General features: G+C 40.9%; 2 protein-coding genes across 4 annotated transcripts in view; one reads left to right on the forward strand and one right to left on the reverse strand.

Annotated features, from left to right (window-relative positions):
* Positions 1–1,585: 1,585 nt before the first annotated feature.
* Positions 1,586–7,905, forward strand: LOC137264865 (uncharacterized). Of its 2 annotated transcripts, XR_010954923.1 has the most exons (3): positions 1,586–1,770; positions 3,195–7,324; positions 7,377–7,905. XR_010954923.1 is itself a non-coding variant. In XM_067800209.1 (2 exons), exon 2 carries the CDS (start codon positions 3,207–3,209, stop codon positions 7,266–7,268), a length of 4,062 nt encoding a protein of 1,353 aa, XP_067656310.1. In that variant the 5' UTR covers positions 1,586–1,770; positions 3,195–3,206; the 3' UTR covers positions 7,269–7,905. The 2 variants fall into 2 exon arrangements, 1 of the variants encoding a protein (XP_067656310.1); XM_067800209.1 differs by having other exon boundaries at positions 3,195–7,905.
* Positions 7,906–12,715: 4,810 nt separating this feature from the next.
* Positions 12,716–17,592, reverse strand: part of LOC137264867 (peroxisome proliferator-activated receptor gamma coactivator 1-alpha-like) — a 38,265-nt gene continuing 33,388 nt past the window's right edge. For both annotated transcript variants that reach the window (XM_067800211.1, XM_067800210.1), the window contains one exon: positions 12,716–16,124. In XM_067800211.1, coding sequence (XP_067656312.1) covers positions 16,015–16,124 — 110 coding nt within the window. In that variant the 3' untranslated portion in view covers positions 12,716–16,014. The remainder of the gene's footprint in view (positions 16,125–17,592) is intronic.

Here is a 17,592-nt window from a genome sequence, read left to right on the forward strand (position 1 = left end):
GGAACTGCATCCAAAATCATTTTAGTCACTCAAATAATATCAAACCTAAAGGTTTCCTCCATAGGTCACAAAGAGTTTTCAAAGCTTAAAATGCTTTAACCTTGATCTACAAGATTATACCCAGAGCTAGGATTATTTTAGACTGGATCGAGATTGGAACCATCAATTAGTGTTCCCAGGGAAGGGGCACAACTCTGTACAGCGATTGCAACACCGTTGGTCGCAAGGTCAGGCATCACGTTTTTGAGTTGTGTATCAAAAAGTCACTAAATAGTAATTTACGACTCAAGGAAAAAGAACCGGTACATTGTTGTGACACATTGATCAGGCACTCCGAACAATCAAATGACACAATATTGAAATGGAAGGCACTTACCATAGCCTATCTGGCGGTTACTTTCCTTGAAGAATACCTAACTGGGTTGTCGATCAATAGTGAGTATGGTTTACCGTCATAAGTAGCATGATTTCAGCAGGTGGACGCATAAGAAGACATGAAATGGGCCAGACACACGGTATTCACATTGGGAATCGACCTAGGACTTCACATTCAGGAGTGAACGCTTTAACAACTATGCTACCTATCCTCACCTAATCGATCCATGGTGGGAGATTGAAAGATTGATTGGTTCTACGTCGATTTAGCGTTATTCCAGCTATATGTAAATGGGAAACACCCGGAATATGTTTCATGTATACCTAGATATTCGAACCTTGACCATTGCGTGCCGAAAAAACGCATTAGCCGCTGGCCCACCCTTAACCCTTATCGACTGTGTAACCTAGTGATTAAAGCGTTCGCTCGTTACGCCGAAGATCCGGGTTCGATTCCCAACATGATTACAATGTGTGACGCCCATGTCTGCTGTCCCCCGCCGTGTTATTGCTGGAATATTGCTGACAGCAGGGTAAAGTCAGTCTTATGTATGAAGCCAAAACATATGCCTTTAGAGGACAATAATGAATCTCAACGTTCATTGTCACAAACGCCCATATACACGTGTCTCGGGGGCTGGTTGTGTATATTCATGTCTCACACTGCGATGACGATAAACCTGCCACTGTTCTACTGACGCCCAAATCTCCACAGGCCTTTCAAACTGGGTCTTTCGGAGACGTATACACAGAGACCATTTTGACCCCCATACACATACATGACAATCAAACAGACTGACCTGAAATTCATTCATGTCAATTCATTAAATTTCACTGATATTTAAATTGTTATTTTGATGAAGCATCCTTTGAACAATGTAAAATATGATTATTTTAAGGATGTTTTCGTGTTTGCTATAATATTAACCATATGTTCAGCGTCTACTGTCGCCTTTCCTTTGAAATGCACACCGAACACAGACGTGTTTTTTATTATTCTGTGTGATAATGGCGTAAAAGGATGATTCATTACGAATCGCCGGTAAGACTTAGGTCATAAAACACATAACACATATATTACGCCCATGAACTCACATGCTCTTGCTGATCATTAAAACATAAACATGAAAGTTGTAAAAAAAATAGCCCTTTGTCCTGAATGGATTAAATACCGTTATTCCCCACCTTTCCCATGTGATGTGTAACGCACTCGGTGTGGCAGTAACGCATAGCCCCATGTCTCCTTAATGGCTGTCTGGTGCTGGGGGCTGTCCTGTCTGTCTCACAGATGACATAGATAGTTGACAAGGGAATATGTTTATATCTCTCCTCGCCACGTCAAACCTGCTTTATACGGACAGTGTCAAACACTGATCGCACAGTTCTTGTCCGAAGGTAAGATTTGTCTTTTCTATAATCATTTATGAAATATGTTTGCTGTATGTCAGTTCAAATTTTCGTTTTACCATCATGAACTGAGACTGAAATACCTGAATACCTTGAATTCAGTCATGCGTCTAGACAATGTAAACTGTCTTAATCTCAGTTTTTCCTAGATATATCATGTATATTTTCCAAACACACATTAAATGACATAACCACATTTGATGTATAACACAATTCACGTAGAGTGTTGAGCAACATATGTTTCAGGTGGTATAAAGAACACATGTGTCCTTTGGTATGTTCATATTCGGTATATTCCATGGAGGTGTTCGTTAGTTGATCCCGATTCTTAAATTTGAAAAATGAGAATGAATTTCCTCATCGTTTAAGGGTCACATACATTATCTTGAAAATAGCACCACATCTTGCTATTACATCTTTCTGCGTTAAGAATGTATTGTGTGACTCTCCATAGTCAGATAGACAGACTTTGAGATATGAACCCTAACTGAGTCTCCCAGTCAGTCAGTGAGTCAGATATGTCTGTTTCTTTCCGTCCACCCCGGGGCGGTTGGTGGAATAAATCAGAGAAAGAAAAATGACATGTCGAGATATGTGTTGTGTCGAGTAAGTCGTTACACTGAATTACGCCGAAAACTGTGGCCGTGGGTTCGAATACTAGATTTGTTCTGACCATGTTCTGTGGTCTTGCTGCACCGCCTCGGTTCTGTTAAGAGTTGTTGACGTCTATGACCTTCACCACTCCAGTCTTCCATAACTGACGCCGTCATATATCTGATGTACTGTTCAAAGCCATATAACTGATATATTGTTCAAAGCCATATAACTGATATATTGTTCAAAGCGGTATGATTGAAATACTTCCCAAAGCGATACAATTGATATACTTCCATATACGATATAACTGAAATCCTCTTCAAAGCAATAAAAGTGATATCCTGGTTACAGCGATATAGCCGTTATTGGTTCAAAGGATGTAACTGGTATACTCTCAAAGCGCTATAACTGATATTCTGTTGACAGTTATGTTGAACCAAACTCACTGTTTAGACTTTTTAAACAAAATACGTTTGACACACGTGTTAAACCATTATTTACCGAGATCTATCCCAGCGTTCACATCGATTCCGAACAAACGCCAAATACATCTATCCTATCAAAGGATATAAAAGGTATATTGCTCAGGGCGATATAACTGATATCTGTTCAAAGGTTATAACTGATATACATGTAATTTCAAAGCGAAATCCTGGTATTCTGTCCAAAGCCATATGATTATGAACCGACCTCAAGCGCTGTTTCGTGTAATAAATTTAGCACGTGCATGTTGAGCAGTTAGTCAACCATTTTTCACCGAGACCTATTCCAATGTTCTGGTCGATTCACCAAACACATCTGTCCTTTGGTTTCAGAAATCCTAAACCATGGACAACTCCAGCTTGGACAAACATGATCTCCCAGAAACTTCCGAGATCCTAGCTCCCTTTGGGAGCATTGCATTCGAAGGATCACTGCGGAGTCATAAGAACACTCTCACAGTCGATGACGGGACGGTGAGATCAAAACACCAAGTGTTTAGGCGGAACAGTGTAGCTCCCCAGGAAACCTCCAGTCGACCAGGAGTAGGTGGAGTGTTTCAGGATAACGAAACAGGGTACAGAAGAAAGGAATCCGTTGTGTATGCCCAGAGGGGCAAGGCTGAAGTGACATTTATCAACATTCAGTTGGACAAAACAAATGATCAGGACATCGGGAAAGCAAAGTGGGTGAAGGTATTCACAGCAACAGATGACAAGACAACGCCAGAAGCAGCAGTTCCACATAACGAGCATTTTGCTGAGGAAGAAAATCAAAATGGTTCTCAGGCAGTAAGTCCTAGTATTCATACAAAAGGAGTTAAAGATACCAGTAATGTGAAACCTGGTCCACTTTATGTTTCTGACACCACAGTAAGTAGAACACTCTTTAGAACCCCAACAGAAATCTCTGGATCAAGTGATGGGGTAGTACTAGATCCTGGTCAGCTTGATTCAGACCCATCTCAGCCTTTAAGAGAGGAAGAGGTGTGTTATGTACGAAAACCTACCACCGCCCGTGTTGTAGGAGTGAGAAGACTTTCTGAAGGGTCAAGCCCTTCTGGGGCAGCTATTGGGGACCCTAGAACAACCCATGAGGTAAGCATTATACAACACTCGGATGGTTCTCCTCTCAAGACATCACCGCCTGCACCAAATCCTGATCGAGATAATAAATCTCCACCTGGCAGAAAGAACAATTCGGACGGGGTGCTTGACAAAGGAAATACTGAAACTATAGAACCATATCAGTCAGGTACATTTGTAAAAGGAACAGACATTTCAGAAGGAAAAGCATTGAAAATAACGGAGGCTGGGGTTATGCACTCAAGAGCTTTTCCTGTGTCCCGAGACACTAAGGACATTCACGTTTCATCCCCTGCATCGCAATCAGCACATGTTACCAAATCAAGGACCATGACGAATACAGATATTTCCTCATCAATCCCTACAGGAAGAAAACATAAAGCCCCTTCACTCCCAGAATCATCCGGGACAATGCTGAAAGCCATCATTCCAGTTCTTGCTTCAAATGCAAACATTATTCAAAGTACAGACGCTCCCTCCTCCACATCCACAGAATCTGCTTTGAAAAGAATCACGACAACACCTAAACATGTCAACGTTGTAAATTCAGACACATTTCAGGAGGTTGATCCTTCGGCAAAATCAGGACTGGTGCCCGATTTCACCAGCATTGCGCAGAACATAGCGTCTTCTGAAGCTTCAGCGTCCGCTTCTCAGCGAAACAGTGTTGCAAGTGGGTGTTCTTATGTGAGCAGTGTTGTGGACGCACAGTCAAGGCTGGATCTCGAAAGTTGTTCCCCAACTCACTTTCATACAAAATGGAGACTGTACAACACAGAAACGTCCGGTACAGGTCTAAGGGAAGACTGCAGTGTTGAGATCAGACCGGACGTTCTCCACGTGAAAGACACTAGAACTCTGACTTCAACTATGAAGGATTCAAAAGAGATGCATAGATTAAACACTGACAAGGCTATCCACAACAACGGCTTGCGAGATAGTGGTACTGGAGACTTTATTAACTCCCTTGGCAACCCAGCCCTTTCTGGCCAATATCATGTGGTAACCGCTACAAAAGGTTCTACAGGAACACCTACAGATACTCAGAACGAACATGATCCCAAAATACTTCAGGATTCTGTTCCAAACATTGGAAATGATAGAGCTACCAAACTGATCGGGAAAGATAACCCTTATTTCCCAGATCGTAACGGAACAAAATCTAAGCCACGGGAGCAAATACAATCACCACACATGGTTAATATTCCTCGTCCACAATGGGACCAAGGTCAACAAACTATATCTAAAACCCAAATTCACAATTATGAGGATGATCTGACTCACGATTCAATCATGTCCAAGGCAAGGGTGAATAAGCAATCATCACACATGGTTGGAACACCTCGTAGAGACAAAGTGAAACACATTAGCCACGATTATGAGAAAGGAGATTTAACGGAAAGAAATACCCCTGTAGTTCGTTGCGCTTCACTTACTGATGGAACACGTATGGCACGTCGAGTATGTGTTCATGTACTGGACGAAACTAAGGACAGTTCAGATTCTGGTGATGAAACTCGGCAGAGACGGTTTCCGGATCAGGGAAGACGTAGGAAAGAAGGACGTATCCAAGATTACAATGGCAAGGATGAACTGTGTCCAGGAAGAGCAGTAGAAGTGAAGCACAGCACGATGTCACACAAACCATATTCAGGAGAAACGTCTGTCAACAGAAAAGCTGGCCGCATCTCTGATGGAAACAACACTGGATCTCCCACAGTGAAAGGTAAAACATGTAACTCGTCATCTGCTGACACCGGACTTATTATAGTAAAGGCCGGTAAAGGGGAAAGGGCAAGAGATACAATGGGTGGCACTGAAGGAAATGAAGCTCAAATGGACACTCAAAGTACGCATCAACATCCGAAAGAACACAGAAAACACCATGATAAATTTGAATACCCCACACACAGCATGAGAGATGCCTTGTTGGCGAGTAAAGGCTATGCAGGTGTCATGACACCCGGTGTTGTGGAGTATAATGATAACAGGACAGAACGATCAAATGTTGTGGAAGATAATGAAATAAATGGACACCAGTCTGTGATGGACAGAGTCAAGTCCTGGGTTGTGAGACACGATACTTCAGAGTCTACGTCAGCAAGAGATCCTTCCAGAGATAACACCGACTCCCCGCGCCCGTTTGACCGACACTCCATAGCTGAGATGCCACTGAAGGTTCTTGAAACTGCAGTGCCCATAGATCAAGAAGATGTATACCCTGATGAGGTGTTTGAGAACCGTGCACATGGTGCCCACAAAGATCCATCTGTCGGTGACTCTCAATATCTAGAACCAAGACAAGATCTTCCCGTCGGTGAACATCTTCATTTAAGTCATGATGTTCTCATAAGGGAGGACCCAGAAGGAAGTGAAGGTCTTGCCAGGAGAAGGTTTGATTCTTTAAGTACTGATCCACGGACTGTGTATTCCAGAAGCTTATCAGATGGGTTCAGGAAAATTGAAGAATCAAACTCAAAACAGGTGTCGATCGAAATGGCTGAGCTCGGCAATGGGTCCGATGTGACAGTTACACGACATCAATCAGAGGGCGCCATATTCAACACGTCTCTCTTGGACGGATGGGAACCCTCATCTCCATATGCCCATCGAGTCAAGAGGAACTCGTCAACACTTTCAGAAGGAGCTCAGCCTATCTCATCCGGTAAACCAAAGGTACGGCAGCTCTCCCTTGCTATCGGTGAGGAATGGGAAGACATGACCGGAACCCATCCTGTTACCTCCCCTGACGGCACAGGTTCTGTTGCCGTTTCACAGAGGAGTCTCAGACGCGAGAGAAGCCAGCAAAGAAGTTGGAGCGGATGTTCTACGTCCTCCGCGCCGAGGTTCCTGGGGAGAACCATTCGTTACATGAGTCACCCAGCTCGTCTGGAAAACTACCTCCGGAGAAATACAATCCCCGAAGGCAATGAACCTACCACAAACACACAATCACTGGCAACAACAACGGTGGAGACAGTGGACGTCGAGGAAAGGAAACCTGCTCAGCTTGAAACCCGCGATGACGAGAAAAGATGGCTGACTCCCAACCCTTACAACAGGATTAACCAACGGTTCCACAGCACACTGCAGTGTCCTTGTTATCTGTTTTTCTGCTTCCTCTGCTGTGTTCCAGCTGTGTATTACATGCAGATATCAGACAAGGAATATGACTACGGGTCTAAGGAGAAGTCTCGAGTGTATGGGAGGCGGGCTACAGTTCTGTATGTTATAGGGGCTATCAGCGCAACGATCTTCTTGTCCACAATCACCAGCCTTGTGGTGATCTTCATGCAAGAATATCTCACTAGGCAACAAACATAGTCATGTATCTTGTGGTGGTCTGCGTGCAGGAATATCTCTCCAGACAACATAGCCATGTACCTTATGGTGATCTTCATGCAGGGATATCTCACCAGACACCAAACATAGCCATGTATCTTATGGTGATCTTCATGCACGAAGACAACAAACATAGCCATGTACCTTGTGGTGATCTTCATGCAGGAATATCTCACCAGACATCAAACATAGCCATGTATCTTATGGTGATCTTCATGCAGGAAGACAACAAACATAGCCATGTACCTTGTGGTACAGGCTTCACACTGCTTCACACTGCTTCAGTACAGTCAGATATTTATAACAGACTACGACTTCAAAGCTACGCAAATTCCGAACAAGAAATCAGTATAATGATTATCTAAGTTTTTTTACCTTCGCTATCAAAGAGAATGTACTATTAAAATTTGGTTATTTTTAATTTGTTAAGAATTTACCAAAACTTTAAAGCGGAAGGGATTATAATTAGTCACTAAAAGGAAAAGGATGTCTGGTCTAAAATCACAAAAGGCACGAATGACGAAAACAAAATTGCAGGACTAATGCATGTAATGGAGGTGCCATGGGGCACCTTGCTGACGAACGCTGAAAAATAAAACTGCCATTGCTCCTCCTCAAATTCTTGTTTATTTCTATGTCTGTGCCTTGTCGTATGAAGCTCAACCGTCTCGACACTCCCTCGAGGCATGCAAGATGACGTACGATAGCATAGCTATTTTTACGAAACGTACACATATCACCAAAACCCCCAAGGATAACGTTTTCATCGTAAATATATGATATAGCAGATGTGGGACGAGTTCAGTGGTTTTTAAAGCATAATTTTATAAGAATGTTTTCTTAATGAGAAAGTGGAGCGGATAAAGGTTTACACCAACTGGTGTTTGCGATAGAGTGGAATGTCCTGTGCTCATTATAACGGCAAACTGTGACGATCTTGATTAGAAATGGTCCTTCAGCATCCCATGCTTGTTGTCATCGTATCCCAAAGTTGCAGATCGATGCTTATTGTATTGATCACTGGATTGTCTGGTCCAGACTAGATTGCCTGACCACCGCCATATGCTGGAATATTGCTGAGAAATCAATCCATTGATTTCTACGAATTCCTCCCAATAAACAAAACAAAACAAAATCAATTAAATGCATTTCAATACAAATAGAATCTCCTATCTATTTTCTTAGTAAATATGTTCTGGTCGGTGACGTATATGCCAAGATACTGATATTTTTTCATTGAAAATTGTTCCAGAATCAAAACAAATGTTGAAGCATTGAAGCGATAAAACAGCACGGGACAAAGGTGTAACCTTGTGGAAGGCTCCCTTCTCAAACGTGTTTGTCATTACTATCAATTACGGGCTGCAGCGAAATAAATCTGATACTGCCGAATACATTAGCAATAACCTACTCCAAAACAAACGACCAGTGCTTCTCTCTGTAAACTGAATACATACATGAGCGGAAATTGTTCGCATTCGCCATTCTTTCACGTGTTCATATCAGATCAATCACACTTAACGTCCCCTCACACACAGCTGTGACATCGTTTGATTGACAGGTAGACAGGAAACGAACAACGGCTTTGTCATTACGATCACGTGTTATAAAAATAAATATAAACATAAAAATAATAGATATATCGCAGATATTTGATTTAATATCATACACGAAACACATTTCAGTAATACGTCATCATGGTAAAAATCCCATATTCTAAAAACTGCTCTGGCACAATATCATACATCAGGACCCGTGAAGGTCCCGGGGTAGAATAGGCCTTCAGCAACCCATGCTTGCCATAAAAGGCGACTCAGCTTGTCGTAAGAGGCGACTAACGGGATCGGGTGGTCAGGCTCGCTGACTTGGTTGACGCGTGCCATCGGTTCCCAATTGCGCAGATCGATGCTCATGTTGTTGATCACTGGATTGTCTGGTCCAGACTCGATTATTTACAGACCGCCGCCATATAGCTGTAATATTGCTGAGTGCGGCGTAAAACTAAACTCACTCACTCTCACTCATACATAAGATAAACATAGGAACAATAAAAATATCGCCAACATGTGATTTAATGACAGAGTTTAGTTCTACGCCGCTTTCATGCAATCTTCCAGCGAAGAACACCAGAAACGGACTTCAAACATTGCACCCATGTGGGGAACCGAACCTGGGACTTCAGCATGAAGAGAAAACGCTTTATCCACTAGGCTACCCCTAATCATGTGATTAACAATCATACACTGTACAGATAGTAAAATATCATCGTGTTAAAAAAATCATATACTAGTATATTCAAACATTCTGTTTTAATATCTAAACCAATTCAATGGATAAGTTGATAACCATCAGTTCCGTCAAGTTCAGTATTTCGACTGTGGCTATTAAAGGACAAGAACATCAACCCTGATATAACTGTACCTTTCCTTAGTCCATGTATATTGATGTAGGTGTACTTATATTTGTGTTTCACGAGCCACAAGCAGATATGCCCAGCTAATGTATGGTGTTTTCATCCACAGTGAGTGAATATCGTATTACGCCGCGTTTAGCAATATTACTGCAGTGCAATGGCGGGAGACACCAGAAATCGGCTTCACACGTTGGGGAATAGAACCCGGACCTTCGGCGTGACGATCTATCGTTTTAACCACCAGACCAGTCAACCACCTGTTGAATCTGCAGACCAAACGTCTTATCAAAATGTCTTTTTTACATTCGACTATTATCATGCACATCTTAACATAAGCTTTGAGTTGACGATCACAGACTTCTGACACAATCAAAATAATAAAACAATAGGCCAAAATGATAGCTTTGTAAAAATGTATCGCAATTATTAAAACACGACGTACATACTACGTGTGTATCTCGTGGTTTTAATGATGGGTTGTTGGGCCTCGCGTGACATATATGACGAGGGAGAGTACGTCACGACTGGGCCCTACCCATCGTGTCTTCCAGTCCCTTTCATTTGACGTACAAGGAGCGTAGGGAGGATAATCTGGGAACCTTTTTCCGCGTTAGAGATCGAGAGTATTATAGTTTTTACATCCCTCTTGTCACGCTGCGGGTGTCCATTATTTTTAAGTTAAAACAAAACAGTGTCTTTTTCGTGCTATCCTGAACGCCATGCTATCAACGACTAAATGTTGGTCAAGCCCAATGCTGACAATAGGATAACTCTGTATTGGGTCATATTGTGGAGGCTGCATGATATTTTCCAAATCTTGGTAGCCAGTCAGGCTAGTTACGCCTGAGAGGTACTAGTCCACAAAATATTCCACTAGCACGAAATTGAATGTAGAAACAAGCATTATCAATAAGGTGACATACACCCAACGCATATTATCAAATCAAACTGTAAAAGAAATGAAAGAGAAGACGAAGTAAAATGTCAACAAAAACGTAACTCTCATAGTCTCTTGACATCTTGCACTGTAGTTGTTCAAACACAAAAATATTTTGAAGTCACATAGACCTTGACCAGTGAATACAACTCCCAAAAACCAGTCGCCGTGACCTTGAAAATTAACTGAAGGTCACCAAAATCGACCGGGCCCTGCACCTTCCCTAAATAAAACTTTGTGCTGAATATTATGAAATTCCAGTGACCATTCCAGAAATTCCATTTCTTGAGATACCTCCCAGATAAGGTAAAGCGTTAGTTCCTTGTGACCTTGAGATGAAGGTCAAGGTCACCAAACCTGCCTGACACCGTTCTTTCACTGTGATAAAGCTAGATACCAAATCAGATTGTGACTTTGACGCGGTATTCGCGTAAAGGCGAGTACATGCCTTGTGGTAGGACACCCTACATCCATAGGTCAAGCAGAGTATGTTTGACTCCTTCGGGCGAAACCTCACTCCCACAGATTTAGCAGGGCACACTTCACCGCAACAGGTCAAGAACAGAATATGAATGGCCACCCAGTTTCCAAGTTACAATCCACACTAAAGTTCGTCATCAGAAGTGAACATTCCCGACGTCTAGGGGCTGCTTTAATCCTCATTAATCCAGATGAAAGCATTCCGATTTTGTAACCCGCTAAAACACGGTCATCTAAAGCTTGTTTAGAGGGTGATATTTAGCAGTTTTGTATATGACACATTAAAAAGAAGAGAAAAAAAAACACTGACTAGCAAACTTTGTTCAAACTTCATCAAATGAGTCAGAGGTCGACCAAAGTGCAGATATCTGGCAAATGAACCCAAGCTATTTATCTAAACAAAAATGGAGATAAACATGGGATTGTTGGGAGAGAACACCTGTAATTGATTGATTCTGGATCAGGAACTTCAGGGTGACCTGCTACACTTTGCACCTGCTCATGTATGACAAACGTCAGTTTTGAGAAACAATCAGTCATGACATACATGTATTTTCATTTTAACATATTCACTTGAAATTCTTGGAATCAGATGTACAGTGTGTTTGCAGTGAAAACGAAACCAATGAATTTCTCTTTCAACAAAAAGGTAAATCGAATCAAGTGAAACTAAAAATCCAAATCCTCATAGTTTTACCTTGGAAACTGAAAATATAACCTAACATAAGGGAAAATAGTAGGGCTGGTCAAAGTTAACCCCGTTCCATGTGTACTTTGTTCCACGGCTCCAACTACTGTGCTTAACCCCTTGTATACAAACCAGTAATAGCCACTTGAATGCATGATCATTTGTACAACACCTTTAATCCGAACTTGAATAAAATTCTAAGGTTTAAATGTTCAGTTGGCAAGGTAAAGGTATGAGGATTCGCAGTCCTAGTTTCTCTTTGATTTACTTTTTTGTTCAAATAAAATCCATTGGCACGTTTTACTGCAAACAGACCATATGTATCATGGGAAGATTAATGAAGAAAAAGACACTCCCAAGTTTAGCTGTATAGGCCTGTCAAACAATCTGATCACGTCCAGCAGATGACCTCCCAATATTTTTTATTTAGTTATTTATTTTTTGTTCCAGCACACTAGATACAAAATCACAAGGGCATCGGTCGTGAGAAAGTATTACCTTCTGTACTGACGATCTCCCAATAATCACCATTCAACAATGAGCATGTGGTGCCACTGCCCTAACCTGTTTCAGAATGTTTGAAAGAAACAAATTCAAAATGTTGACAGAATCACTATCTAATCCTAACACACACTTACTGCTCAAGTGAAGATGAATCGAAGTGGTACCATGACCCATGAAGTCCAAATACAGTGGAAGTTGTCTAAACCAGTACTCAATGGGACTGAAGAAATAATCTGGTATAGACAATGTGCCGGATTGTAGAGCTGATGATACATGTACAAGCCACAGACGGGACTGAGATTTTACGCGGGTGTTGACCACGTCCCCGATTGGACAGATGCTGGTTTTGACAGCTTCGACTGTACCTACCCTTCACCAGCCCGTCAACAAATGAAACAAACTCACTGTAAACTATGAATTTTATTTATCAAAAACATAATACACTGCCTAATTACACAAGGAATCCTATTGGGGCAGTTTCAACCTGATGATCTTGTGATTTTATGCTTCAAAATACTGCATCGGCTTGTTTGAAAATGACTGTTTAATGACACTCACTTGGATTTCTGTCTAATATCTGGAAAATGAGGCCTGACAATGAACAGGCAGTATAGAAAATAGCACTCAAGTTCTCTTGTGCAAATACTGTTTTCACCAATATTTTAAACAGCACTAATCACTGCAGCAAATATTCTCCACACCATGATAATATCTAAAAAATACTATCCATCAAAAGTTTGGACTCACTAGTGTAAATGTAGCCACTTATTAGCGTCAACTGTTCTTAACTAGATTTTGCAAAATATTCCATACTGTTTAAAGGTACTGTTTACACATGAACTGATGTGATGTAAAACAAAATCATCACACTGAAATGATTTTTGTCATGAGTTTAATGAATGATGCTATAGGCGAATTCGTAACACTATTTTACACCAAAACACATCTCTTTGCATGCATGATATCTGTAGCTGGGTTTTAGCTATTTACTGCACAACGCCCATTCAATTCATCTGCACATATCTTGCAGTTAGTTCTTAGTTGCAGTGGGGAAGATTGTGCTTTAAGATGTATAAATACAGTGATTGCTTTAAATGAGTCTAAAATTTTGATGGGTGGTATACAAAATCTTTAGAAACATTATGCCAGGAATGCTGTAACAGATGTCGAGGATCACAAAGACAATCATTGTTTGACTCAGCACATCTTCAAATGTAATTAACTGATAACATGAGGAACACCACCTTGCAAATCCAGGTATTATAGCAAGGTCATCATGGTTATACACAAACTATGTTGCAAATTTCAAAATGCCAGAATACACCTGAATATGTTCATGACAGCCCCTATGCAACTAACAAAACTGGAATTGTTGCAAGTAATGGCGCGATTCCTACAAACCAAGCATTCCCAATAAATACAGTACAGACACTGTTACACATCTACCAGCAAGCATGATCCATTACAGTCTCGCATACATATATATTCTCAAATACAATTACTTTCTCATGTACAATAACAATCTCATGTAGTTACCTCTTGTGTACAGATGCGTTCTTGTGTACAGTGATGCAGTTTGTACTATTACAGGATTGTCTGCTGTACATAAGCAATCTTCAAAAACAAAGACTACATCTACATCCAGTTTCATTTACAGCAGCATCAGACTCCATGGCACCAACAGCGTAGCACAAGCTAAATGTATTCAGTAAATGTTGACCCATACACGAATAGAGCGACATTTCAGCTAGACAACGAAAACAGGTCATTTTCAGGAGGTCTATTTTACAGTTGGATGAGGGGCAGGCATTGAGGCTTGTGCATTCATGCCTGTATACTTGTACTAATCTGACTCTAGTCAACAGATATGCTGGATACATACACCCCTCTTCCCAACCAATCCCTATATTCTTACAGTTGATGCCGTCAGCCTACCAGACCTCGTCTAGGGATGTCTATCGATGTAAGTATACTGGCACTAGTCTATTTTACATGGCTTGCCCACAGATGAAATCCCTTCACATAGTGTGCTATTTACTCCCACTCCCAGCCAAACAAGTCTTGTACAGGGATGTCTATCGATGTAAGTATACTGGCACTAGTCTATTTTGCATGGCTTGCCCACAGATAAAATCCCTTCACATAGTGTGCTATTTACTCCCACTCAAACAAGTCTTGTACAGGGACGTACATTGATAAGTGTATGCTGGCACTAGTCTATTTTACATCCAAACTCCCTCAAGCAATATCCAGTTAACTACTAAGCAATCAGGCCTTTGTGGAACGTGTCTGCATACCAGTACTAGTCTATCTTAATATGGTAAGGCAAATACAGTCCCCTCACAGTTCACTCTAAGCCAACCAGTCTTCGTTTTTAATGCCATCTCTGTGCAAACATGGACCACACTAAAGAGGTGGCAAGGTAATGTTCTAGAATGCTGAAAATGTTCTATTTCTACCAGTAAGGCTGAAGATGCTGTGTCTCTTGGACCAAAGGAGTTGTGGAGCTAGTCTTCAGGTCTTGTAAAATTTGGAGAACAAAATAGTGAGTGAGTGAGTTTTAGTTTTACGCCACACTCAGCAATATTACAGCTATATGGCGGCGGTCTGTAAATAATCGAGTCTGGACCAGACAATCCAGTGATCAACAACATGAGCATCGATCTGCGTACTTGGGAACCGATGACATGTGTCAACCAAGTCAGCTAGCCTGACCACCCGATCCCGTTAGTCGCCTCTTACGACAAGCTGAGTCGCCTTTAATAGCAAGCATGGGTTGCTGAGGGCCTATTCTACCCCGGAACCTTCACGGGTCGGAGAACAAAATAGATCCAACGCAAGTAATTGCATATATGATAAAAAAAATGTTCATCTAGCATGTAACATTGCCAATGGGTCTAACTCCACGAAATATCCCAGCCTTCTACACAGACATGACACACTGGACCCGCTGTTTGTGATAGTAAAGGTCCCTCCAATCACATGATTACTTCAGAATCAGAAACGTCTCTAAATGTACAAATGAACTCATTTCACTGTTAACTTCATTCAAAATTTGGAAGAATAGGATTGCCATCAAGCGAGAGCAATCACACATTTCACATACACATTTTTCTTCAAAAATGCATATCAACAATACAAATTGTAAACAAAATATCAAACTTCAAAAAGGATCGCGCTCAGTTCACATTTTAACAAAAATAAACATGCAAAACCAACAAAATTCTATACACACTCACCACCCAAACATAACATACAAACTTCAACTGAAAGAATATGAACCCTTCCAACAACTACACAAATTTAACACAAAACTAATTCAAAGCATACACATGTTCACATCCTGATTCATCCCGATCGATAACCTCAGCAGCATGAATGAACATTTCAGAAGTTCCACACAAAACCTAAAAAATTGCATTGACAAACTTCAACATAATCAGATACAGTGAAGGTCTACCCTGTTATAAATCAACGTTTTGTCCATGACAAAGGCTTACTCCACCCTGTATACAGTAAACATGGCCAACAGGTTTTGAGCACCCATTTATGATTAGCATTCAAGATGTGTTAACTTCCGAGTATTTGTGGCTTCAACAAAAATGAAGGGCCTCAAAAAAAATCCAAGTTGAAATCACAGAAAGGCAGCATCCAAGTACAGCAAGCCATCACACATTCTTGCAGCACAGCACACAGGCCATTTTGATCACCTCTTCTTTTTAATTTTGGACTGAGCTTGTTTCAAAAGCTGGTCAAAGTCAAGAGGCCCCTCACTGGGCAAGGGTGCAAACTCCTCAATGGCTTCTGCTTTGCCATCTGGAACAGTTTAAATACTGCATGAACTCATTTCAAACCATGTAGTGTGACCACTGACCTATTTGTCTCTCCTTAGGTTCTCAATTCCTTCATACTGAACAAAAAAGCTATCATAATTTAACTGCAATGATACAACATACAGATACAGTCAAATCCGTTGAGTCGAATGCCTGCGTCTCAAATATTATGCATAATTAAGTACCTCTCGGTCCCGATCATTCCCTGTTACAGATGTCATCTTTCGATTCCTGGTTACACGCATTAGTCTCATAAATACACTCAAGAAGTTGTTTCCTGATCCAATTACTAAACTGGGGCTCACACCTCTGCCACTGACAGGCGAGTTCAAAAGGCAGATTAGGGCCATGTATATCGGTCAATTGCTGATAGATTTTGGTCGAGGATTTTGAAAATTTAGTATTTCATGGTGCTAGTTTTAAATATTCATATTCACACCTATTAGTATTTACATTTGTATACCATTTGTTATCATTATATTTGTCACCTGATGTATTGTTCTGTCATATTTTGAGACAATGTGCTGAATGAAGGAACTGTGCTATATTCAATCATCTTTTTTCTACCCTCAAAGACATACCTATGTCACGAATACATCGATCAGTCAAATTTGTTTTTTGGTATCCCGCAATTCGACTCATCAGGATTTGACTGTTGTTTCAAAGAAGTTACCTGCCATATATTTGGTGAAGCTGCAGAGTACTATGAAAATGAACTAAGTGGCTTTGTTAAGTGTCAGCATGCTTTTGAACTGTAACTCAAAACTATAGTAAAATTTTGGTCGAATGACAAAATTTGGTAGTAGTTATTGAAATGTAAAAATGCTTCAACTCTTCAGGAATATACGTAATGTCCAAAAGTTTCTAGCTTCAACTTCAGTGACAACATGCTGTACTTATCATAGCCCACTTGAACATCTCATTAAGGTTGGCTGAGCATGCTTACTTCTAGAAAAGACATATAAACATGTGACATCGAGTACCAACCATGTATAGAAATATAAGGCACAATCCTTTAGCCAGAAGTCTACCTTCACTCCCCTAGAGTTGCCTACCCACAAGTCTACCTTCACTCCCATAGAGGTGCCTACCCTGAAAGTGCCCATCAGTAATAAGTGATGGGAAATACTTTTGTCAGTAATTTTCATCTGCATAGCTGAAATATACGATCTTTGCCGACCATCTTTAACAACTAATCAGAGAAAAGCCCTGGTGTCACAAAGTAGTTAATTCACCTAACGGCATTACATGATCTTTGCGAACATGATTACCTCATGATGCACTCCGGAAATAATTACGGCACCTGATTACAGGACGTGCAGTAACTGGAGAAAGCTCCGTGGATCGTTGCAAATTTTTTAGATTAAAAGCTTGAGTTTTCGTTTGTTTTTGAAATTCACTCTGAATTTTTGACACTCAGAAAATCATAGTATTGCCATACACTACCGTAA

This window comes from Haliotis asinina, chromosome 15 (assembly GCF_037392515.1).
Source record: "Haliotis asinina isolate JCU_RB_2024 chromosome 15, JCU_Hal_asi_v2, whole genome shotgun sequence".
Classification (NCBI taxonomy): Eukaryota; Metazoa; Mollusca; class Gastropoda; order Lepetellida; family Haliotidae; genus Haliotis; species Haliotis asinina.

What these genes read in the sequence shown, in the direction of transcription:
- LOC137264865 (XM_067800209.1), top strand. Translation starts at nt 3,207, where the DNA reads ATGGACAACTCCAGCTTGGACAAACATGATCTCCCAGAAACTTCCGAG.